Here is a 23805-nt window from a genome sequence, read left to right on the forward strand (position 1 = left end):
TCAACTCATTCAATAAACATTTATGGAACATCTATTTTGTTAGGTCCTGTGCTAGGTGCTGGCTGAGCCTCCCTCATGAAGCTGGCACAGGGGTCCACAAGCTGTGACCTGCTACCTGTTTTGTATGGCCTGCAAAGCTAAGGATGGTTTTTACAGTTTTAAATGGTTAAAAAAAATTCATAATACATGAAAGGTACATGAAATTCAAATTTCAGTGTCCATAAGTAGAATTTTATTGGAACACAGCCATACTCACTCAGGGCAACAGACAGCAAGCTGGAGATTCTTCCTCTCTGGCCCGTGACAGAAAAAGTTTGCAGCCTCCAGAACTGGGGAAAACAACACACATTCTTCACTGCTTGAAGAACGTTTACGCTATGCTGAACTTTAGCGTTATCTCAAGAAGTTCCATTGCCACTAGATGGGGGCCTTGGAAATGACTGGGCGTGGATAATTTCCATGATGAGTTCTTCATTGTACCCCTGCCTTTCCATTTGAAGAGGATCATAATTACCGTGTTGCTGAGAATGGAATTCTGATAGTTCTACCGCATCTGCAGGAAATAATCCTGGCTGCTTTCCTGTTGTTGACTGAAAGGATGAGTCCCACATCAATCAGTTCGGTCTTAACAGAATGGGCTGAGTTTTAGGAAGGTTGGACAGAGGGAGGCACACCTAGGCTGAGAATCTTACACACATGCTGCACTTGTGGGGTACCTTTCTTTTTATCTTAAACAAAAATGGGCTTATACTGGACATACTAATTTTTAACCAACCTGCTTTTTTTATTTGATAGTATCTTCCTACATCTGCAAGTATTCATTACACACATCCACATGTATTCTTTTTAACCATATAGCATTCTATAATGTGAATATACTAGAAATCTATTGTTGGACATTTATCTTACTTGCTGTATTCTTTGCTGTCATAAACAACATTACCTATATATCTTTGTTTTGATTTCTTTGATTTTTTTCCAGACAAATTTCTGAAAGTGACATGGCTAAGTTTAAAGAGCATATACAAATTATAAGGCTTTTTGATAGATTGTCCTCATAAAAGTCTACTAATTCATAATCCCACCAGGAGGCTATATAATAGCGCCTCTTTCTCCACAGCCTTTTCAACATGAGCTATTTTCATTTTTTAAAACATTCCTGCTAGTTCAACAGGCAAACAATGCTGATGGGTGGTTTAACTTGCATTTCTTTAATTACTAGTGAAGTTTAAGACCTTTTCTTGTGTTTTTTGTCATTTTTAGTCTTTGATCTAGTGCTACTTCATGCCCTTCATACATTTCCATTTTTTTCTATTGGGGTAGCTTGCTTTCTCTTACTGATCTTCTTTAAAGTTTACTATTTTATTATAAATATTTTTTCTTCAGATTTTTTGTGTTTTTTGACATCCACAAATGTAATGGTATCTCTATTCTCTAATTCTCACAAGTGGGCACTATTAGTAGTTTATCAGAGGCTCAAAAAGGTGACACAGATAGTAGATAGCAGAGGTGGGATTTGAAACAAGTCCCATTTAATTCCAGAGTCTATACACTCTGTCAGTTACTACTGGTAGTTATCAAAATGTCCCAAGACAGCTGTCTCGATAACACTTGGGAATGCAAATGTTAGAAAAGCAGATTCTCAAGTCTCAGCCCAACGAGTCAGACACCGAGGTGGGGCTCGGCCGTGTAGCTTAGCCAGCCCTCCAGGTGGTGCTGGTGCCCCCTTAGGCTGGAGCGCCACTGCACTACACTACCCTTCCTTCTGGATTTCTAGAGTAAGTGGCTGCACTAGATTCAAGGAGGGAGAAAGATAAACAGGGACACGGCAGCACTGGGGAGGGATAAAGACGCCCTCGGCTGCCCCAAGGCGAACGTGCTGAGTATCTTCTGTTCCACGTGACTCCTCCACTCTATCCTCCAGGAGGCCGGCCTCCACAGACTGTCCTAGTGTCCTCCTCCCTCACAGCCTGGCCTCCCTGCACTGAGGTCATGATACGAACACTCCCAGTCCCCTTCCTTCTGGGTTGCCATGAGTTGGCTGCATCTCCTGACCCAAGGCCACGGCTCTGGCAGGTGGACCTATTTCTCAGGTTCTGGTGACCCCTTCCTTTCTTGGCCCATCTGCTGTTAGGAGCCTCAGGGCTTTACACAATCCCTAATAGTCCTTTTTTTTTTTTCATCTATTTATTTATTTAATTTTTGGCTGCATTGGGTCTTTGTTGCTGTGCACGGGCTTTCTCTAGTTGCGGCGAGCGGGGGCTACTCTTCGTTGCAGTGCACGGGCTTCTCACTGTGGTGGCTTCTCTTGTTGTGAAGCATGGGCTCTAGGCACTCAGGCTTCAGTAGTTGTGGCATGAGGGCTCAGTAGTTGTGGTGCATGGGCTTAGTTGCTCCGCGGCATGTGGGATCTTCCCGGACCAGGGCTCGAACCCACGTCCCCTGAATTGGCAGGCGTATTCTTAACCACTGCGCCACCAGGGAAGTCCCCCTAATAGTCCTTTATTAAACTCTCTACCCAGCTTGAGGGTGCTACCTATTTCCTCTGGGATCTTGTTTGATAGAGTTTACAAGGCCCTTCCTGGGCCCTCATTTCTCCAGTCTCCTCTACTTTTACTCACTTGTCGTTGGTTGGTTTGTCTAAAGTCCCTGGAATGCACCAAGCTCTTTGCTGCTTCAGGACCTTTGCCTGAGGATCCACTGCTTCAAACACTCTTCCTCCTCTTCTTTGCCTGGCTGACCGCACGTCTCAGCATAGACGGCCTTTTCTCTCAGAGGCCTTGTAGATCTTCTTCCAAAATCAGGTACCCCAGTCATTCTCTGTCAGACACCCTGCTCTTTTCTTTCATAGTACACATCCCAACTTGTAGTTGCGTAAATAAATTTGTGTCCATTTGCTCAGTATCCGTCCTTCTCACTGGCCTGTGACTCCATGAGGGCAGGGCCCGTGGCTGCTTTGTTTACCGTTATAAACCTCAGCACTTAGCGCATAGTCTGGCACGCGGTGGGTACTCAATAAATCCAGAATGAATGAGTGACTGTCTATTCGCCATCCTTCCTTAGTCATACATCTGGACTCCAGGGAAGTTCCTTTGAGCACAAAGGTGCTGACGAGTCGTTCCAGCCCCTGCAAATAACAACTTTTATAACTGGCTGGTGGACAAACCACTAACCAGACCCACAAAGCCCAAGAACAGATTTATCCCACAAATACCCACTCAGCCACGACTACTCTCATCCCCCTGGTAAGAATGAAACAAGTGGGGAATGCACGGGGCTATAAAAGCTATAAGACTCAAAGATGAGGTGCAAAGTTGGGTTATAAATGTAAGGGGAGGGCTTCCCTGGTGGCGCAGTGGTTGAGAATCTGCCTGCCAATGCAGGGGACATGGGTTCGAGCCCTGGTCTGGGAAGATCCCACATGCCGCGGAGCAACTAGGCCCGTGAGCCACAACTACTGAGCCTGCGCGTCTGGAGCCTGTGCTCCGCAACAAGAGAGGCCGCGATGGTGAGAGGCCCGCGCACCGCGGTGAAGAGTGGCCCCTGCTTGCCGCAACTAGAGAAAGCCCTCACACAGAGACGAAGACCAAACACAGCCATAAATAAATAAATAATTAATTTAAAAAAAAAAAAAGAGCAGGCTCTGCAGTCAGCTTAAAAAAAAAAAAAAAAACTAAGGGGAAGAAAGAGCAAAGCAGCTTGCCTATATAACCTTTGAGATGACTCTCCTGATGCTATAACGTGCACAAAAGAATGGCTTCCCAGGGGAAATGCCAACACCTGACATCCACATTGTGGTCTCCCACATATGCATATGCCAGTGTTTACTTAACCATTCCCTTATTTCAACAAATATTTAATGAAAGTCTATGTACCTGTTATGGTGTGCACAAAGGGAACAGCTGTTAAGGCATTCAAAAGGAGCTAAGTGAGAGACGGTTATGTAAACAACTATCGTGCAGGGTAAAAATATTATAAGTAGCCTCTACGTACGAGCACAGGGGGCAAAGGATAAAGGGATGCCTAGTCCTGTGGAAGGCTGCACCGAGAAGGCAGCACTGAAGTTAAGACTTGATGTAAGAGGCAGACGCTTGTGGGCAAAGGGGAAGAGAATGCGTTCCAGGCAAAAGAAACGTGTGCAAGGGCAGTGGAGGGGGGTGTGGGTTAGGGACAGAAAAGCCAGCCAGAGTTAAATCACAAAGGACCTTGCAAGGGAGCTTAGCAAATTACCTTTGGGCAACGATCAGCCAGAGCATTTAGAAGCCCAAGAGCAGCTTCTGGTTTGCCTTAGTTTGTTAAGCGGTGTCGATTAAAAAAATATATTCACAACCTAAAAGTTGAGAGTTGTGTTTTATTTGGCGGGAATTTTTAGGACTTCAAGCCCAGGAGGCAGCATCTCAACTAACCCTGAGAGAACTGCTCCAAGGAGGTGAGGGGGGGGGGGGGAGCCAGGATATATAGAGGTTTTGCAACAAAGGGCAGGTAGTCTGAATGTCAAAATATTACTGTTAAAGAAAACCAGGTATGTCAAGTTAAGGAATTTAGTACTTTTCTATGTATGGGAAGATGCAAGAGTCTGGGCTCACCGAAATCATTCCTTTGATGTGCACCTCAGCTATCTGGGGTCTGCATCTTGTGTTTTCATATCCTGAGTTTCCTCAAGGCTCACCAGCTCACCATCAGCTGTGGCTGCAATCGCTGATGACTGACATCCTCTGTTTACTGATACGGAGGCAATATTCCATTTATCAGCTGGCAGCGTGGGAGGACAGTGTTGTAAGACTACACAGAGGCACGGAGACTCAAAAAAGAGGCGAAAGTCTACGAAAGAGGGAAAAGGTGAACACCTGAACCAGGGCAGAGGCAGTGCAGGTGTGGTTTCTACTAGAGATGCTCAGTACAATGTCCCAGGCGTCACAGTGGAGGAGAGTGTGAAGAATGACCCTAGGACAGAGCTCTTCCTTTTGCCTTGGCCAACTGCCCAGTTTTACCAAATGGGGCAGAGGTGGTAGTAAGATAGGGGTCCTAATGAAAGCGTGAAACCAGCTTTTAGCGATTGGATTGTGAGGCGTCTGCAGGACTTCCAGGTGAAAGCGTCCACTAGGCGGCTGTCAGAAGCCTGTGGTTTTTGAGCAGGATCTGGTTAGCGATACGGACTTGTGGCGTCACCAACGTGAATGGGAAATGACAGACCTAGAGGATAACATCTAAAACACTGAGTGTGAAACCAGTGTCAGATTTAACACTTTTCCTCCCTTCTCAGCTTGGACCAGGGAAGAACTCTTCATCTCCCAAGAGGCTCAGGAAGGACCAGTGTGCAGAGGCTTTGCGTTCCAGTTGCTGGAGGGCCACCCCCACCCGCCGGACTGGAGAAGGGCCCCTGCTTCTCCTGCTTCACTTCCCTGGAAACTCCGGATTCATTCTCGCCGCTCCAGGACGCGGTCACACGCACACGATCCCTCTCCGCTTCTAGGGGCAGCCGCCTTGACCACGCCCCGTGGCCCGACGTTTCCTCGTACGTCATCACCGCGCCCCCTCCTTCCCCGGTTTCTCCTGCCTTCGCGACCACGCCCCGCGCCTCGGCGCGGCGCTTTGACGTCATCACAGCGCGCCCCGCGGCCTGGCGCTGCGCTTTGACGTGTCCACCGCGCTACCGCGCTCCCTCCCTCCCCTCAGGTGTTCAAGCTTCGTGCGCTGGCCGAGCTTCAGCCCCACGGCTGGAACGTGTGCTCTCTGTAGCTTCTCCCTTGCGTCATGTTCCCGGCCGTCTCCTCTCCGCGGACCCCGGGGCCCGGGGCCCGAAGGGGCCCGCTGGGCGGAGTCGGGCCGGGCTCCACGCCCCGGGCGACCAGCAGGAAGGGTCTGGCCCTGGGGTCTTTGGTCAGCTCCCCGGTGCTCTTCTCGCCGGCCGGCCGTCGTAGCTCGCTGAGCTCGCGGTGAGTGATCGTCCCGGGTTGGGTTTGGCGACTCACAGGCTCACGGGCCTCCAGAAGTCACCGGAACCGGGGACGGCGCGGGACGCCAGAGTACTGGGAGAATAGACCTCTGTCACCCTTGCATCCTTGTGTGTTGTTATTTCAGCCTCGCTTTGATTAATTCATCAATTGAGTCTTCGCATCATGCCCTTTGCATGGAATTACCTTTGTGTAGAGGTGAAGAACACATTGAATTAGAATCAGTGGTTACCCGCCTCACTCTTAGTACCCCTGTGATCTGGTGTAGGTCACTCATGATCTCTTCGTCTGCGAAATGGCGACAATGATACCTGACCTGAGCCTGCGAGGAGTCAATATGAAATGCCACGATGCAGATGTAAAGTGATGGTGGGAGTGAGGACCTCAAACCCTGGAAAATCATTATATGTGCTTAACATACTAATTGTCCTTAATATCCGCTGGTGGATAATTAAAGGGATTTTAGCTACAGAAGTTAGCTTTGTAGCTAAATTAATAGGGAGAAGGCTTTCCATAAGCAATGAGATAAGACTGGTAGTTTTGTTACCAAATAAAAGCGTGGCACACCAGTTCACGTCACTCGTGAAACCGTGGTCTGCATCTCCCCTTTCATAATTAAACTAGAATTTTAGAAGGAGCTAACATGTGTCTTGAGTGGTTTCTTTTGAATTCGTCTGTCAAAAATGAATTTTCTCCTCAAGAAGACGGTAATACTGGATCTTGAACTTACAGTTAAAATTTATCTATAGAAGTTTGCAATACTTTAAAGGAGAAATGATTTTTAAAGAATACCTTGTATCCTTTTGCGTTTTGTAAAGTGCTCTTCAAATGGTGATCTTGTGATTGTTTTCTACTCCTTTTGAGAAAAGTCAGTGAATAAAAGTCATACTTTGTTTTCTTTTTTAATTTCTTCTTACCTCTCGGTAATCATTGAAAGAAAAAACCTTTGTTATAATACTTTAGCAGAAACAATGCTCTCAATCACTCTGTGCATCTCCTTAGTCCTGTGATAAGAGGTAGAATAACTTTTATACTAATAAATTTACACTGGTTTTCTGAATGTTAAGAGGAAGGGGAGAAGGAAATATAATTTCTACTGCTGTATCTGTTATCGAAGACCAGGTAGCAGCAGATACGACCCTATTTGCTTTCTTGATTTTGATTGTATAAATCTGGTAGATTCTTATAATTCTGTATCTGATGAGAGCTTAAAGATAATCTGACCCAATGTTTGTAAAACTTCTTTGACCACAGAGTATGATAAACTCTACTCTATATTCTATTTCGTTTTCTAAAAATGTTGATTGAGACCCTCAAAATGACCCATAATTTGAAAAACACTGATCTAGTCCAGCCTTCTTATTTCACAGCTAAGGAAGCAGAGTTATAAAGAGTTTAAGTGAATAGATCATGCATCTAATTACTAGAGCATGAAAGTCTGAAGCCAAGTTTTCCTAAATCCTGTCAGTCTTCTTTGTTTTAATGAAAAATAAATTTAATAACACAGTATATATGAGCCAGAGTTTTTTCACTGTTATACTTCATCTTTCTTCTTGTTTATCAGAGATTTTCTCTTTATTGTGAAAATATATACATAAAAATTATAATGAATAATGGAAAATTTTAAGTTATGAGTGAAATAATCTGGTCTCGTTTCTTTAGAGGAACACCTACACGAATATTCCCACACCACTCTATAACTGAGTCTGTGAACTATGATGTGAAAACATTTGGATCTTCTCTCCCTGTTAAAGTCATGGAAGCCTTAACATTGGCTGAAGGTGGGTGTCATTTTCCATTTGTCTCTGTTAGCAATTCAAAATGAAGCCTAGGTCTGGCATGGAGATTGAAATTTGTGCTTTCTCTGGTATACCTTCACTTCAATGGAGAGAAATAGGTGGCTTATTTGGTTTTTCATTGTAATTGAGAAATATGATAAATTTGGGAAGCAGAATGAGTTCATTTTAGCACAATCAAAATAAGTGTTTATGGTTGTACATACTGTATATGCAAAACTTAGTCCAATTTCAAAAGTTGATTGAGTATATGAAGTTTAGCTTTTTAAAGAAAATCCAAAAAACTACTGCCTGACATTACTGGGTTTAATAATGCAGTAGAATCAAGTCTTACCTCCATTTCTGGATCCTATGTGGTACCCTGGAGGCTGTATGCACAAATTTATGTTATCAATTTGGTGCACCATTAGAAGGTTCTCTTGGCAGACAATTAGAGTGGAAGTGTAGACGGTGCAGTCAACACAAGCTGTAGAAAGACACCGTTAAGGGTGAGGAGTTGGGGTGACTAGAAGCGCAAAGTTCAGAGCATCCTGTGATTTCCTGGAACAGTGTTTTTGAAACTGCAGGTAGTGACTGAAATCAGTTTAGTGGTTCATGACCAGCATTTTTTAAAAACATGAAGTAAAATAGATTGCAAAATGTCAGAGTGCTTCTCATTTTGTTTTATTAAAATTGTGTATGAATGCATCATGATGTAAAATGTATTTCATACTGTGAATGACAGTCACAAAAGTTTAAAGTACTGCATTCCACAAGAAGGAATATTTCTCATCAACTTAAACCAGCACATCTTGCCAGTAAGTCCATGGGAGCTTCAGGTACAATTATTTTCAGGCAACTAAACTTCCATGAACCTCTGTCATGCATTGTTCCTGTTTTAAGTATATATTTTCATTTCCCGTCTAAAAATTTCAGCTTAAATTGCATTTAAACCTTTTGACACACTCCTGGTTCCTGCCACCAGATCATGTGAATAACAAATAGTACACAGCCTCAGAGGAGAGAGTCTCTAGAAATCAGGATGTGTAAATTGAAGAGTGTGTAAACTTGAGAGGAACTGGTCCTCACGTGGAAACTTCCAAGTGCTAGTCAGTTGGTGTGCTGTGTTAGCGTCCTCGAGGGTTCACCAGTGGAGGATTTGGAGCTGCTGTAGTGCTTTCAGGAAAAGAAAATATGGAGCAGATACTCCAGTTCAGCAAAAAAGCCCACCCTTAACCTAGGTATGATGTGATATTTTAGCTTGTACATTATTGATGCCTTTTATTTTGCCCCTCTACCCTGCCTTTAGACGGAGAGCAAAGCTCACATGAATTAAATTTCTAGGGCCGCTAATACATTTACTCAGGTTTACCACCAACACATACAACAGCGACAGAGCAGTCCCCCTTCTCCACAGGCGTGCGTTCCAAGACCCCCAGGGGATGCACCGGACCCTGTGTGTACTGTGTTTTTTCCTGGACGTACATACCTGTGGTAAAGCGTAAGTTTATAAATTAGGCACAGTAGGAGAATGTCCCAGTTGCCAGCGTCACGTCTCTGTGCTTCCAGCCATGTTTAAGTAAAATAGGGTTACTCCAACACAGGGACCGCGATGCCGCGACAGTGGATCTGATGACCTGCGCTACTACTAAGTGGCTGGTGGGAGGGTGGCAAAGGAGTGCTTCACCTCCCCAGCAGGACATCGGGGCAGTGGGAGATTTCATCACAGACTTCAGAAGTGTTATTTCTGGAATTTTCCATGTCACACTTTGGACCGCAGTTGACCACGGGTAACTGATACCACGGAAACCGAGGATAAGGAGTGACTGCTGTATACTAATTTAGTTTTGTCACTTAATACGGAATGTAACCCTTTAGGTCACCATATAATGAAGTAATTTATCATACTTTCAAAGAGCTCTTATTTGAAAATCTTGTTCTTTTGAAGGAACATGATTTTTCCTTGAAATACTTTATATATTTAATGAGAAGGTTTATGATTTGTGTTGCTTTATCAAAATTATGAATGTTACTAAATATAATATTATAAAAAGTAAGATATCTGTCTATAACAAAAATTAAGAAATACTAAACCTAGGCCCAAAATATACTTTTTGCCTTTAGATATATTTCTAAAAATAGTTGTCAAAGTTAAATGGAGCTCTTGTTTTGGATATTAATAACTCTTGAATTATTCAAGAGTATTTTTTGTTTTGAGTTAACCTCGTGTGTGTGTGGTGATTACTTTTTTGGGTGAAGATTGTGGCAATGAAGAAGATTTTGGTGTGAGGAAATTTTAAGTTTTTCTTATTCTTACTTTAAGATTAATTACGTACCTCATTTTTTTTCTTCAGTTGACGATCAGCTGACTGTTCACATAGATGAAGGTGGATGGGCTTGTCTGGTCTGCAAAGAGAAACTCATTATTTGGAAGATTGCTTTGTCACCTATTACCAAGGTAATGGTTCTTTAGAGAGCTGGAAGGAGAGAGAGGAGAGGATCCCTAATTGGCTCCGAATTTTTACCCTAAATTTTTAGAGTTGTTGGAGGACCATAATTTGAATCTACTCAAACATTATAGATTTGCATTTTCGTAGCAATATGAAATACTGAGCATATCATTTCAAAAAAGTTTCTCCCCTTATCATGATTTTAAGCAAGATCCATCTTATTTACATTTAAAAATTAGAGACATGGAAATTTTTAATGAATGTCGTGCTAGTCACTGTCTAATGAAGTCTAAGACTAAAAGCCATCCACATAAGCTGATGAACTGAGTTTCTTAGAAGATAGGAATGTATTTCACTGAATCTACTGAATGATGCATAATAAGATAGGAAAAAATGATACCAATTTTTATAACGCTAATTTAACTTTCAATTGTCAACTTCTCACACGGGGGTTTTCATTTGTACGTCCACTACCGTACCCTCAGCAGCGTCTTTTTCTTTCCGCTCCAGATCAGGCATACTCTCCTGTACCACTTGTGTTCACTGGGCCATTGTTCCGCTGGGACTTGGGCTCCCACTTACCTAAACTCTTCATGTCTACTGGCCTCTGTACTGCTGCTGCCTAGAAAACCGTGTTTGTAGTTTTAGGAGCATAGGTGAGGAAGAGGGCCTGGGGTGGGCATCCTGAGTTAGCAGAGGAACCTGATACTTGGCTGAGTCTAAGGAATGTTTTCTAGGTGACTTGGAATACTAACTCTGTGGTCATGCTGATTTTAAATGTCAACTAAACAAATCAAGATTAGACTGGGAAAATTCCAGGGGAAGCCTACACACTTCTTTCAACCAATAGACTTTTTGGTCTGGGAAGAGATTGGAGTAGTTTATATTAAGGGTCTGGTCTAGCTGTTAAGTTTTCTTGATTCTATATTTCTTAAAATATTTTGTTTTAAAATTACTGAAAATGATGATGAAAGCCTGATCAAAAAGATATGAGAAGAAAGAGTAGTTGTAGAATGGTATTTCCAGCAATGAATTAGAATCTAAAATATGCAGAGAAAGGAAATAGTGAAGCCAGATGCATATTCACAAACTTGGATTTGACATGAAAGATTTTTTGTTTGGATTTGTTCTGTAGTTATCTGTTTGCAAAGAACTTCAGCTACCACCTACTGATTTCCACTGGAGTGCCAACTTGGTGGCTCTCTCTTACTCTGCTACCTCAGGTGAAGCACATTCTACTCAGGTAGGTGACTTAAATGCTTATTGAAGTACATTTTTTAAAATAAGGGAGTTCTAAAGTTGGAGGAATCATCCAGCCCAGTTCTGAAACGTAACTATAAAGCTACAGGAATCAAGACAGAGAGGTAATGGCAAAGAGATGGACACACAGGGCAGTGGAACAGAATAGAGAGTAGAGATATAGACTCACTCAAGGGTGGCCCTTTGATCTTTGACAGAGGTGCAAAAGAAATTCAGTGGATCAAGGATGGTCTTTTCAGTAACTGGTGTTGGAATCATTGGCTGTCTTTATGGAAAAAAAAAGCATTCCTCCTAAACCTCATTCTTTATGTAAGGATGAATCCAAAATGGATCATAGATCTAAATGTGAAATGTAAAACTAAAAACTTTTGGAAGAAAACAGGAAAAAAAATCATCATGACCTGGGATTAGGTGAAGAGTTCTTAGAAGTTACCAAAAACATGATTCATAAAAATAGATAAATTGGACTTAATCAAAATTTAAAACTTGGCTCTGCCAAAGGCACTGAAAAGAAAATGAAGAGAGAACTACAGACTGGTAGGAAATATTATGAATCATATATCCAACCAAGGACTTGTATGTAGAACATAAAATGAACTCTCGAAGCTTAGTAAGAAAACAGACAGCCCAATTTAAAAATAGGACTTGAACACTTTACCAAAGAGGATATAAGGATGTCAAATAAGCACATGAAGAGGTGCTCACATCATTAGCCATTAGGGAAATGCAAATAAAACAAGTGAGATACCACTACAGCCCTATTACAGTGGCTGAAATGAAAAGCACTGACACTACCAAGTGCTGGCGAGGATGTGGAGCGACCGGAACCGCATACGTTGCTGGTGCGCCTGCTGGTGGTACAGCCACTTGATTTTCACTTCTTACAAAGTTAAAGTACCCTTGCCATATGACCCAACGATTTCATTCCTGGCTATTTACTTTAGAGAAAGTAACGCTTATGTTCACACAAAAAACAGTACGCTGATGTCATAGCAGCTTTATTTGTGATAGCCAAAGGCAGAAACAATCCGAATGTCCTTTAACAAGTGAATGGATAAACAAACTGGTTCATCCATAGGATGGAATACTACTCAGCAGTAGAAAGGTATGAGCTACTGATACATGCAACAACCTGGATGAATCTCAAAGACATCATTCTAAGTGAGATGAAGGTTATATTCAGTGTCAAATATAACCAGTGTCAAAAGGTTATATTCTATATGATTTCATTGGTTTGGCATTCTCGGAAAGACAGAACTATAATGATGGAAACGGTGATTGCCAGGGGTTAGGATAGGGAAGGGTGTGACAGTAAAGGGAAAGCGTTAGGGAGTTTTGGGTGCAGATGGAACTGTCCTGTATCCTTATCGTGGTGGTACTTACATGAGTCTACATGTGTTTTAAAATTCACAGAACTGTAAAAAGCAAAAGATTTTATGCGGTCTGAAGAGAAACCAGAGTATAAAAATTCACAGAACTGTAAAACAAAAGGGGGAAAATGTCAATTTTACCGTATGATAATTTTTTAAATTTGAAAAAAAGGAATTTTTATTTCTGATTTCTGTTAATCAATAGTGCACTGCCCTGGTTTCTTTATATCAGTGTCAGCAAACTCCCGATTTGGGCTCCTTCTTTTATTGTGGTTGCTGAGTGTTATGGTCTTGTTTTGAGGCTGTTGCTGTCATGGTTGCCACCAGAGAAGGATCCATCCGCTATTGGCCAAGCCTTGCAAGTGAAGACACCTACACAGAGACGTCCGTAGATCTGGGAGGTGATAAGACTTACAGTTTCCTAACAACAGTGCAGGTATATGATAGATATTCTTTTATATTTATTGGTAAGCTGTGCTGTGGCTTGGAAGTGGAATTTGAATGACTAAAAATTTGGGGTTTTGAGCAGATCATACCGGCAGGGGGTGAGGGGAATCAAAAAGAGGCAAGAAAAGAATGTCAGGATCTAGGATTTGAACACTTAGACGGAGGGAAGCCCTTCTCGTAGGGCTCTGAAATAGCAGTAGTGCATAGTAACCGATGTTATTCATTTCTGTCAGAAAGATCTTCATAACATGACTTAGAAACTCTTAGACAGTAGGAGGAATGGTTTGCTAATATATACTCTGCAGATTTACTGAAGAAATAAAATCTGATACTTGATTTGTTGAACCTGCATGATGGTGAACCTATAACTTAAAAATCAGAATTAAAAAATACATGCAGTTGGGGCTTCCCTGGTGGCGCTGTGGTTGAGAGACTGCCTGCCAATGCAGGGGACACGGGTTCGAGCCCTGGTCTGGGAAGATCCCACATGCCGCGGAGCAACTAGGCCCGTGAGCCACAACTACTGAGCCTGCGCGTCTGGAGCCTGTGCCCCGCAACAAGAGAGGCCGCGATAGTGAGAGGCCCGCGCACCGCGATGAAGAGTGGCCCCCGCTCGCCGCAACTAGAGAAAGCCCTCGCACAGAAACGAAGACCCAGCGCCGCCAAAAATAAATAAAATAAATAAATAAAGAAGCTTTCATTAAAAAAAAAAAAAATACACGCAGTTAAAAAAACTGCAACAAAGTTATTCTGTGTAGAATTAATATTAAGTGAATGGATTCATAAGTAAGTGATTTTAATAAAATAGCACTGTTCTTTTTCTTTTAGATTTGTTTTAAGGTACAGATGATTTCCTTCTGTATCAAAGTGATTTATGTTAATTTTCTTTTCTTAGTCTTAAATGCTTAACTAATTTTGCTATGTTTGTTCACAGGGAGGAAGTTTTATTTTATCCTCATCGGGAGGCCAACTGATTCGCCTGATACCCGAAAGTGTAGGAAAAATTCATCAGCATATCCTGCCTCAAGGGCAAGGTGTGCTTTCAGGAATTGGTCGGAAGGTTTCTTCTCTTTTGGGAATTTTATCTCCTAGTAGTGATCTCATAGTAAGTTGATAAAATAACTTTGTTTTACAAGCTTCTTTCTTAGTGAAATCAATAAGTTGGCAGTTTCCTATGAAGTTGGTATTGCCTCTGTATGAACAGTGGTGTACATGAGATGAAAGCTTTGATCTTTCAGTGAAGCATTTTTATTATGATGGTCAAATGAGTTCATACCCTGTAACGTTAATATTCTTAAGTCACACAGATTATCTTATAAGTACATTCTTTGAACTAAAACTATGATATAAAATTATAAATGTGTTTAAGGATTAATTTTGCTTTCTAGACGTAACCAAAAGTGTGTTCTCCACCCCCATGACTCCAGCCATCTGTGTGGATGACTCAAATCTATGTCTGCTGGGCTTCTGCCTCAGTCTCTGGAATAGTGAAGGGAGGCTGATGGGAACTAACATGTGGGGGGCATCTGCTCTCTGCTAGGTGCTCCATGATTGTTACCTCCTGTAATTATTAGATGACCTGTAACGCAGAGAGCTTCATCTCCAATTTGTAGATGAGGAACTGGCCTCAGTGAGGCTAAATTGCCCAAGGTTACAGAACCACTCCGTGGCAGATTCATGCCCACGTCTGTTTGAATTGAGAGCACACCATTTTTTTTTTAAAACTATGCTGTTCCCTCTGATTTCAGGTTACTATTATTATCTGCTTCCTTAACTGGTCTTTGAACCTAAAACTTAACATGTCTGGAAACAAATTGCTCATATTCTCTTCTCTCCTGTTGACTTACAAAACTCGTTTCTCTTTTGACCTGTTTCTAATGGCACTGTCACTTTTTTCAGAGACCCAGGTATAAAACCCTGATGTGTGTGTGTGTGTGTGTGTGTTTCTCTCTCTCTCTCTCTCCTTACCAGGTTCTCTAGGTTTGGCTTCTTTCATGTCTCACTGCCATCCCCATCTTCCTGCTTCCATTGTAAGGCCCTAATGTGCACTCTTGGTAAATTTCTCCTAAGTCTTGGTGCCAGTCTGCTTTACTCACTGTTGGCCCCTCCGGTCCCATTGGTGGCTAGACTCATGGTGACAGGAGAAGTGGAGACAATTAGGGTTTTCACTCAACAGTCCTGTATACCCAACTTAAAAAACACATCTATTCTTCAGAAGCAAGAAAGACGAGGTAACATACCCACGTGGAACTACACACAGCCCTACCAGATTCCTTCTCCTGTAACACAGCTCTTGTACTCGCAAGCCATTGAGACTATCGCCCTTGCTTATTAGGTTTACAAACACATTTAAGACTGTGCTGTGTGTGAACCTTATTTTTGCTTCTTTCCTAGTTATAATCCACATTCCAATTTAGCAGGACTAAATTGTCTAAATGTGTCTTGTTCTCTGAAGATCCTGTGACTTTCCCACCTCCCAACTCTGCTCTTCCTGGGCCTTCTGCCTTTATATTTCTGCCTGTGGAAATCCTTCTTACTCAAGGTCTGTTTCAGGATCACTCCTTCATTTGAATCCTAAATGAAGAATTCTGCTAGGATTACTAATCAAATAGTTATAAAATGTACTAATTTTGAATTTCAGAAAAATAGTTCATTAACATTAGAACTTAATAATCTATAAACTTTTTTCTCCTCTCCATATAGCTTTCAAGTGTCCTTTGGGATAGAGAGCGATCAAGCTTTTATAGCTTGACAAGTTCAAACATCAGTAAATGGGAATTAGATGATTCTTCAGAAAAACAAGCACATAGTTGGGATATAAATAGAGTCCTGAAGGAAAACATTATTGATGCTATCTGGGTAAGGAACGGTAACATTCTTCTCTGTAATTTTCATTTATGTGAGGTTGCTAGTTCCTTTCGTTGTTGTTTTTATTAGAACACATTTCAGTGTGATACACAAAGTTTTAGCCATCAGATAAGCTGAAATGGAGTAGTCAATCTTTAGAAGGATTGGAACTCACTGATTTACTTAACTTTTTAAACGCATACATTCAATAACTGTTTGACTTACTGTGGATGAGGCACTTTAGTAGGTGCTGGGGATATAAAGGTGAAAAGAAATGATTCCTAAACTCAAGGAGCTTACATTATTGATATTTTCATGTAGGGATCTGAAAGTAACTATGAAGCTATTAAAGAAGGGGTCAACATTCGGTATTTGGATTTGAAGCAAAACTGGTAAGCGATTAATTTGTCATGAAGAACATAGGAGTTGTTTGGAAAAACAAACCGATGTTTGTTATAAAATGATGAGCAGTCTTGCTGTCTGTTTTTCAAATGCCTCTAATGCTAATCTTACACCGTTATGTCTTACTAAATCGTTTTGTGTTGTCTAGAGATGCTAGTTCATTTGAGAAGTACAGGCAGTTGTCGGCCTTCCACTGTGTGTTCCATTAGCTGTCTGCCCTCAGCAGGGATCCTGTGTTCTGCTGTCACAGCCGGAGCCTCTCAGAGCCGCCTGCCCCGCTGCTGGGGGTCCTCCGTGCTGTCATTTTTCCCGGCTCAGAGGAGACGCTGGGCGCTCTTCTCCAGCCCTTTTTCTGTTGCTGAAGGAGCTTTAGCCTGTGTTTGTGGCTGTATTGAATAAAGGAAGGATGGGGTGAGGTTTTGTCGTGGTGGTACAAGTTAGAACTCGGTCATGGTTTATACTCAGAGTGAATTTCCTCTTAGAAACGGTGCTCTGAATGGTGCTTAAGATCCCAGGTTAGTCTGATAAAGCTACTTAATCCCATGTTATTGTTTAGCTTTAATACCAGAGGCCATATGGAACTTAAAAACCATTTGTAATATGACTTCTGTGGCAGAGTTCATAATGAGTGCAAATACATGACTTGTAGTTTTTCAAAACACAACTTACCGGACGTTAAGGACTATTTTTATGTGTTCTAGAGGAATTTAGTTTAGTAGAACAAATTCTGCTTGTTTCTTGGCTTGAAGTTCTGCTGTTTAGTTTTTCTCTCTTGGGCTATTGAGACTATCAGGATCCTTCTTTACAGTTTCTGAAAACCTCATATGTAAAGTATCAAAGAAGTAAAAATAATAGTATGTATTTAATTTCCCAAAACAGTTTCATTAAATACAGTGTATCTTGTTTTCATTTAGCATTACCAGACCTTCATAAATTTAGAACTGCTGCCAGGACACAGCCCACTGTGGGTGTAGGATGCGGGGATACGGACGATTTTTCATGTATAGTTTTCAGAATGGAGACCTGGGTTGAGAACAGAGAAACATGCTTAGGACTGGCTGTGCCGAGGCAGACTCTGGGCGCCTCCCCCAGTGCTGTCATTCTTGTGGGGCCTGTGAGATGCAGCTCTCATCCTCCTTCTGGGCCCCCTCCCCACCACAGCTCCAAATGACGCGGACATCGCTCTTATGTATACTCTTGTCGCAGTGATCCGTGCAGACTGTTCCATGTCTGGGTGGGTCTTTGCTGTTTAAGAAGCATGTGTGTCTCCCTGATGCTTATTGCTCCTCCTTGATCGACTGCTCATTTTGGCCAGAGCTGCAACCTCGGCTCCTATTTGCGGTGAACAGCCTTATGAGTTCTTTTACCAGATTATTACTGATGCAAAGCTCAGGCAGCTTCATTCTGGATTTTTTGAAATCATAAATGTATTGCCCTGTATATATTCGCATAAAAATTTGTCAATTTAAAAAAAAATTTTGTTTATTTATTTATTTTGGCTGCACCGGGTCTTGGTTGCGGCACGTGGGATCTTCATTGAGGCATGTGGATCTTCTGTTGCGGCACATGTGCTTCTCTCTAGTTGCGGCATGCGGGTTTTCTCTTCTCTAGTTGTGGCGCACAGGCTCCAGAGTGTGTGGGCTCTGTAGTTTGTGGCATACAGGCTCTCTAGCTGAGGCGCGTGAGCTCAGTAGTTGTGGCGCATGGGCTTAGCTGCCCCGCGGCGTGTGGGATCTTAGTTCCCCGACCAGGGATTGAACCCACGTCCCCTGCATTGGAAGGCGGATTCTTTACCACTGGACCACCAACGAAGTCCCTGTCCAATTTTTACTGATTTGCAGAATTGGTTATCTTCGTATCATCTTTACTACCTAAAATAGCTTCATGTTTTTTTAATCAGGAAGATTTTTTTTATAAAGATGTCAAATGAAACTGGTCTGAGCACCACTCCCTGAGGAATCCTCTGTTAGCTGTGTCTCCGGCATCAGGGGGCACCCGTTACCCCACGGCGGTCCAGTCTTTGGGGTGGCTTCAGTGTCGAGCCTCATCTGGGCGTGGCCGTCTCTCCCTCCCTACCTGGTGCGGAGGGCGGCTCTCAGGACTGCAGTCTCTGCGGCCTCGCTCACTTCCTTCTTACGTGTCATCAGGAGCTCTTTAGGTCACTGCCAATATGTTCAGATGTGGGCCAGTGTCCTTGAATTCTTCTCGGGAATTCAGGTAGAAGTGATAAGGTCTGGGGAGCTGGAGGAAGAGAACAGTGGAGAAGGGAAATGAGAGCCGCGTTAGGACTGCTTGGTTTGAAGTGCATGTCGTCCAGCCACTAGCTCGGTTTATTATTTTTAGTTGTCAGTAGAGGGTGCTTGCCACCCTGTTAATATTTCTGAGACTTGAACGAGAGTTGCTAAAAATGCTACTAAGTGTTTTAGAAGGGTTGAGATTAGAGACCATTTAATTGGTTGGGGGCAACAACTTTGATAGACTTAAGAGGACCATATACACTTTAAGATGGAAAAAGGTTTGTTTTTCACATATACAGCAGCTTGACTATACAGCAGCAGTTCTATGATTGGTTATTAAAATTAAAAACAAAATGTTTTTCCTCTGTACAAAAGTAAGCTTTAAAGAACAGATTAGATCAGGGGTTGGCAACCTTTCCTGTGACGGGTCCAAAACTATTTTATATTTTCAGGCTTTGGGGACCATGTGGTCTTCACTGCAGCTCTTTTACTCTATCACTGGTAGCATTAAAGCATCCATAGACAACACATAACAAGTGGCGTGGCTGCATGGCAGGAAAGCTTCATTTACAAAACCTCAACCTGGGCTCAGTTTAGTCTGAGAGCTGCACTTTGCCAATCCCTGTATTTGATGATTTGTTGGTGTTTTTAAGTCAGATTTATTGAGTTACATTTTACATATAGAAAATACCTTGCACCCTTTTTAATGTATAATTTGGTGAGTTTTGACAAACGTGGAGTCATTTAACTAGAACCACAATCAAGATACAGAACAGTTCTATCACTCCAAAAATTCCTTGGTACTCTTTTGTCAACCCCTCTCTCCACTTGCAGCTCCTGGCAACCATTGATGTATTTTCTGTCCTTATAGTATAAATGGAATCATAGGGTATAAAGCCTTTTGAGTCTGGCTTCTTTCACTTAGCATAATGCATTTGATATTCATTCAGTGGCTTCTTCCTTTTTACTGCTGAGTAGTAGTTCATTGTATAGATTTACCAGGATTTGTTTATCTATTCAGCAGTTGAAGGATATTGGGTTGTTTCCAGTTTTAGGCAGTCATGAGTAAAGCCACTATAAACACTTGGACACAGGTTTTTGTGTGAAGATAGGTTTTTATTTCTCTTGGGTAAATATCTAGGACTGGGCCTGCTAGGTCATATGGGAAATGCGTGTTTAACTCTTCAAGACGTTGCCGGACTGTTTTCCCAAAGAGGCAGTAGATCTTTCTTTCTCACTGATTAGCGATGGGCTCCTGATTTTGGCAGCGGCGTGGCACCTGGCGGACAAGCCCTGTCTCGTCTATTACTCGTTGGTAACAGTAGAAGATAACGGCTACCAAATGTCAGATGCAGTGACTGTGGAAGTCACTCAGTATAACCCACCTTTTCAGGTAAGGTTTCCATCTGTAAGTTAAAGTACAAAGTGACAGTAACATGCTGAGTTTTTTTCCTAACCATTGCAGGGTCAGATTCTTTGAGAAATTCATCTGCAGAGCTTGGAAGTACATTTTATTTTATTTTTTAAAAAATCTCTGTATTGATTTATTGTTACTATTATTTTTGGCAGCTTGCGGGATTTTAGTTCCCCGACCAGAGATTGAACCTGGGCCCTCGGCAGAGAAAGTGCAGAGTCCTAACCACTGGACTGCCAGGGAGTTCCTGGAAATACATTTTAAATAGCTAGTTTTTAGGCATTGCATTCTGTTTGCCATCTCATACTCAGTCCTTTGCTCAGCCTTAGCTAACGAGAAGTGAGGGTGGGAGCCCCTGACGGCGAGGAACGTGTTTCTCCTTCCGTAGCTCTGAAGGGACTTTCATTTCGGTATTACTGAGAAGAAAGAAAACACTGATGATGAACTGCAGGTGAAAAATAAGGAAGAAACCTGATATGAATTGGGCTTTGGTTTTGAGCCCTATATACTACAGAAAAATCCCGTTTTTGCTCTAAGTAGGATTATATTTGTAGGTAACCACATTATATACTTGTCAAAGTTCATGTGAATGATTAAAAGGCAAGCTCTCTCATTTTAAGCTCCTTAATAGCCATTGAACATTGTTGAATAAGTATGATGTTTTTGAGGAAGGGCCTTAACTGCTGTAAATTCAGTTCATTTAACCTTGTATAGTATCTAATTCTGTTGAACCCTTACTCTTAATATGATTTGTGTAGCTGAGTGCCGTAAGCTTAGAAATCTTTTAGTTTGGTCTTTTATTTCAAACAGAAATAAACCTTATGTGTTCTGATTATACAAGAAAAATATGCTCAGTGTTAAAATTTTTCAGACATTGGGAAAGGGTATAAAGAAGACAATTTGAGAATAAAAAAATTCCATGTTTATGTTATGTTTGTAAAATTCTTTTAATAAATGGAATATCCTTTTTAGCTTTTGCTGATTTTATGATTTAATTAGGTCTTATTTCTATTTTTAATTCCATATATGAACAAATTAACTCAGTTTTCTTGTGCTTGATATCTGGACAGTGAAGAAAAAGACAGTATTTATCAGGGGTCGTTTATAAAATAAATTTGTCAATTCTAAAATAAATAATAAACTAATCCTTTTATTTTCGTCCTCACATTTGTTACAGGCATTTAGTTAAAATCTTATCACCATGGAAACGTTTTCAAACTTTGCTAATTATTTGCAACTCAGCAAATGATCTCTCTAATTGATGTTTATAAACTTATTCTGTCATGTTTTGCAAATCATCTGATGGGTAGTGTTTAGGTTTTCACAAGGATAGTCAACGAATTATTTTATCATTTTTATGAGCGTACAAAAGTGTGAATTATAAAATCATACAAACAAGTATTTTTGTTTCAATTTTGATTAAATGTAATCTTAAATTTAATTTTCAGTCTGAAGACTTGATTATATGTCAGTTGATGGTCCCAAACTTTTCAAACCAGACTGCCTATCTGTATACTGAAAGTGCTGTCTACGTGTGCTCCACAGGAACTGGGAAGTTTTCTCTTCCTCAGGAGAAAATCGTCTTCAATACACAAGGTAGGGTAGTGGTTTTAGAAGCTAGGATTAGGGAACTCATTAGTCATTCTGAGCAGTTTTTGTTCTCTTTCCGTAAACTTTGCTTCAAGCATGATGCCTGTGACATTCAATACCACACCTACAATAGCTGAAAGACTGGAAGGGTGGTAGAGTTCCCAAACTGATATATTTATGGGCAAAAAATAGTAACGTTTTTCCCAGAAGAGGCCAAGAAGAAAAGAACTGATGCTAACAGAAGTAATTGCTTGTTCCTGGTCAGTAAGAGTGACTTATTCTGAGTTGATATTCTTTAAATGTTTGTCAAGACCCCTGGGTAAGAAGAATCCCAGGTGCTGGACTAATGCAAGGGGGCTGGAATTGGCGGGGAGGTGTGGGTGATGGGGGGAGCCAGCCAGGAGTGAAAAACACCAAGCGGACAGTCTCATCAGGGTCTTTATCTTAAGGGGCAAAGGCCAAATCCATGTGAGGCAGCAGGATGGAACCTCGGTTCTCTAGTCCCAGCACCGGAGCCTTGACTGGGTGCGTGGGGTGCTGTTAAGACTCCAAGAGAGCTTAAACCTTTTCCTTCCGCACTGGCTTGCTCAGTAAGTCGAGGTAGGGTTGGCAAGCCGCACTCTGAGCCTCGCAGAAGGGATGATTTTCTTGTTTGGTGCTCTGTACCCACTACTCTTGCAGGGCACGGTGAAGGGCACAGCCTACCACTCCAGATAGCCGGGAGCCTCGACTTTTGACGCGGGGTTACAGAGTAGGAGTAACACGGCAAAGGATATCACCAGGATTTTCTTCTGGGAGGTGGATTTAGGAAGGTACTTTTTGGTTATGTCTATCTGATCGTGTATTTTTCTTTCTCTTAGGAGATAGTATTTTAGGAGCTGGTTCCTGTGGGGGCGTTCCTATCCTTTTTTCTAGAAACAGTGGATTGGTGTCGATTACTTCAAGGGAAAATGTGTCCGTATTGGTAGAAGACCTTGAAGATTCCCTGGCATCTTCAGTTGCTGGACCAGGCAATGAGGTAACGTGGTTCCATACGATTTTTTTTTTTTTTTTAAGTATAGTTGGTTTAAAGTGTAGTTGATTTGCAAAGGATTTAACCATTTTTATCAGGATATTTCCCACAAATGTTTAAAAGTCAGACACTTTTAAAAGAGTTGTGATGAAGACATTAGTTCTTTTATCTCTCTCATCTCTTTTGCTTTTATTCAGAAGCGACTACTTGTAAGTCCTTCAGCTGTTTCTTTTGGTGTTTTCCTCCACATTTCTAAGTAATATGCGTGTATTGCTGTCTCTCATTCACTAATTCTCGTCGTCTGTAGATCTCCTGTCATGGAAGATGAGGGCTTGGGGTAGCCTGCACTCCTCTCTCTGCCTTTATCATCCCAGTATACATTTTTCCCATTATAATGGCAGTGTGAACGTTGTTTAGAGTCCAGAGTGAAGCAGTGTGCTGATTACATCTCCTTTAGTGTACAACTGTGTGCGATTCTTGGAGTGGACTAATTTCCTATTCGCTTACTTTCCTTTGATATCTGGCTTAATCTTCCCACACCCTCCAGCAGCTCCGTAGGCGCCTTTCCGTAAAGCTTTGCCCAGGGTCACGTCTCTAGAGAAGCCCCTTGCCTGCTGTCTGCCGGGAACTGCCTGGCCCCGCACTGCACGGGTTTGCCCGGCCTCCTCCCTGCTCTGTCACTTGCTGCTCCTCCTCCTGCTTTCCATCTTTGTGTGTTACAGTTGGAACCGCAGATGTGTGGTGGTTGGGTTTCTTCTTCTTCTTTTTCTTCTGAGATGATTTTTGAGGGGAGAGTGGGGAAAAAAACATCATTTTTTTTTTTCCTGTCATCTTGAATTCTGAAATACCCTGATCCTTAAAAAAGATTTTTATCATTCTTTTACAGGAGGCTAAAAATTAACACTGTTTGGGGTAATTTCCATTTGAATAGTATGTAAAATATATAGACTGTGTAATTCAAAATGAAAATGATTTGATACAGGTTCAACAGAAAGTAACTTTTTTTTTGTTTTACTTTTATTCTTTTGGATTCATGTGGTTTTCATG

At 41.8% G+C, this 23805-nt stretch overlaps 1 protein-coding gene across 2 annotated transcripts in view; it reads left to right on the forward strand.

The window, feature by feature from the left end:
* Positions 1 to 5621: 5621 nt before the first annotated feature.
* The window catches only part of NUP133 (nucleoporin 133), a 48958-nt gene continuing 30774 nt past the window's right edge, over positions 5622 to 23805 (forward strand). The window contains exons 1-11 of one of the 2 annotated variants that reach the window (XM_068547649.1): positions 5622 to 5936; positions 7617 to 7735; positions 10084 to 10187; positions 11315 to 11422; positions 13111 to 13245; positions 14191 to 14361; positions 15960 to 16115; positions 16425 to 16495; positions 19988 to 20135; positions 21605 to 21752; positions 22607 to 22764. In XM_068547649.1, coding sequence (XP_068403750.1) covers positions 5755 to 5936; positions 7617 to 7735; positions 10084 to 10187; positions 11315 to 11422; positions 13111 to 13245; positions 14191 to 14361; positions 15960 to 16115; positions 16425 to 16495; positions 19988 to 20135; positions 21605 to 21752; positions 22607 to 22764 — 1500 coding nt within the window. In that variant the 5' untranslated portion in view covers positions 5622 to 5754. The remainder of the gene's footprint in view (positions 5937 to 7616; positions 7736 to 10083; positions 10188 to 11314; positions 11423 to 13110; positions 13246 to 14190; positions 14362 to 15959; positions 16116 to 16424; positions 16496 to 19987; positions 20136 to 21604; positions 21753 to 22606; positions 22765 to 23805) is intronic. The other variant, XM_068547651.1, reaches the window with a different exon arrangement.

The sequence above is a fragment of the Eschrichtius robustus genome, chromosome 7 (assembly GCF_028021215.1).
Source record: "Eschrichtius robustus isolate mEscRob2 chromosome 7, mEscRob2.pri, whole genome shotgun sequence".
In the NCBI taxonomy this organism is placed as follows: Eukaryota; Metazoa; Chordata; class Mammalia; order Artiodactyla; family Eschrichtiidae; genus Eschrichtius; species Eschrichtius robustus.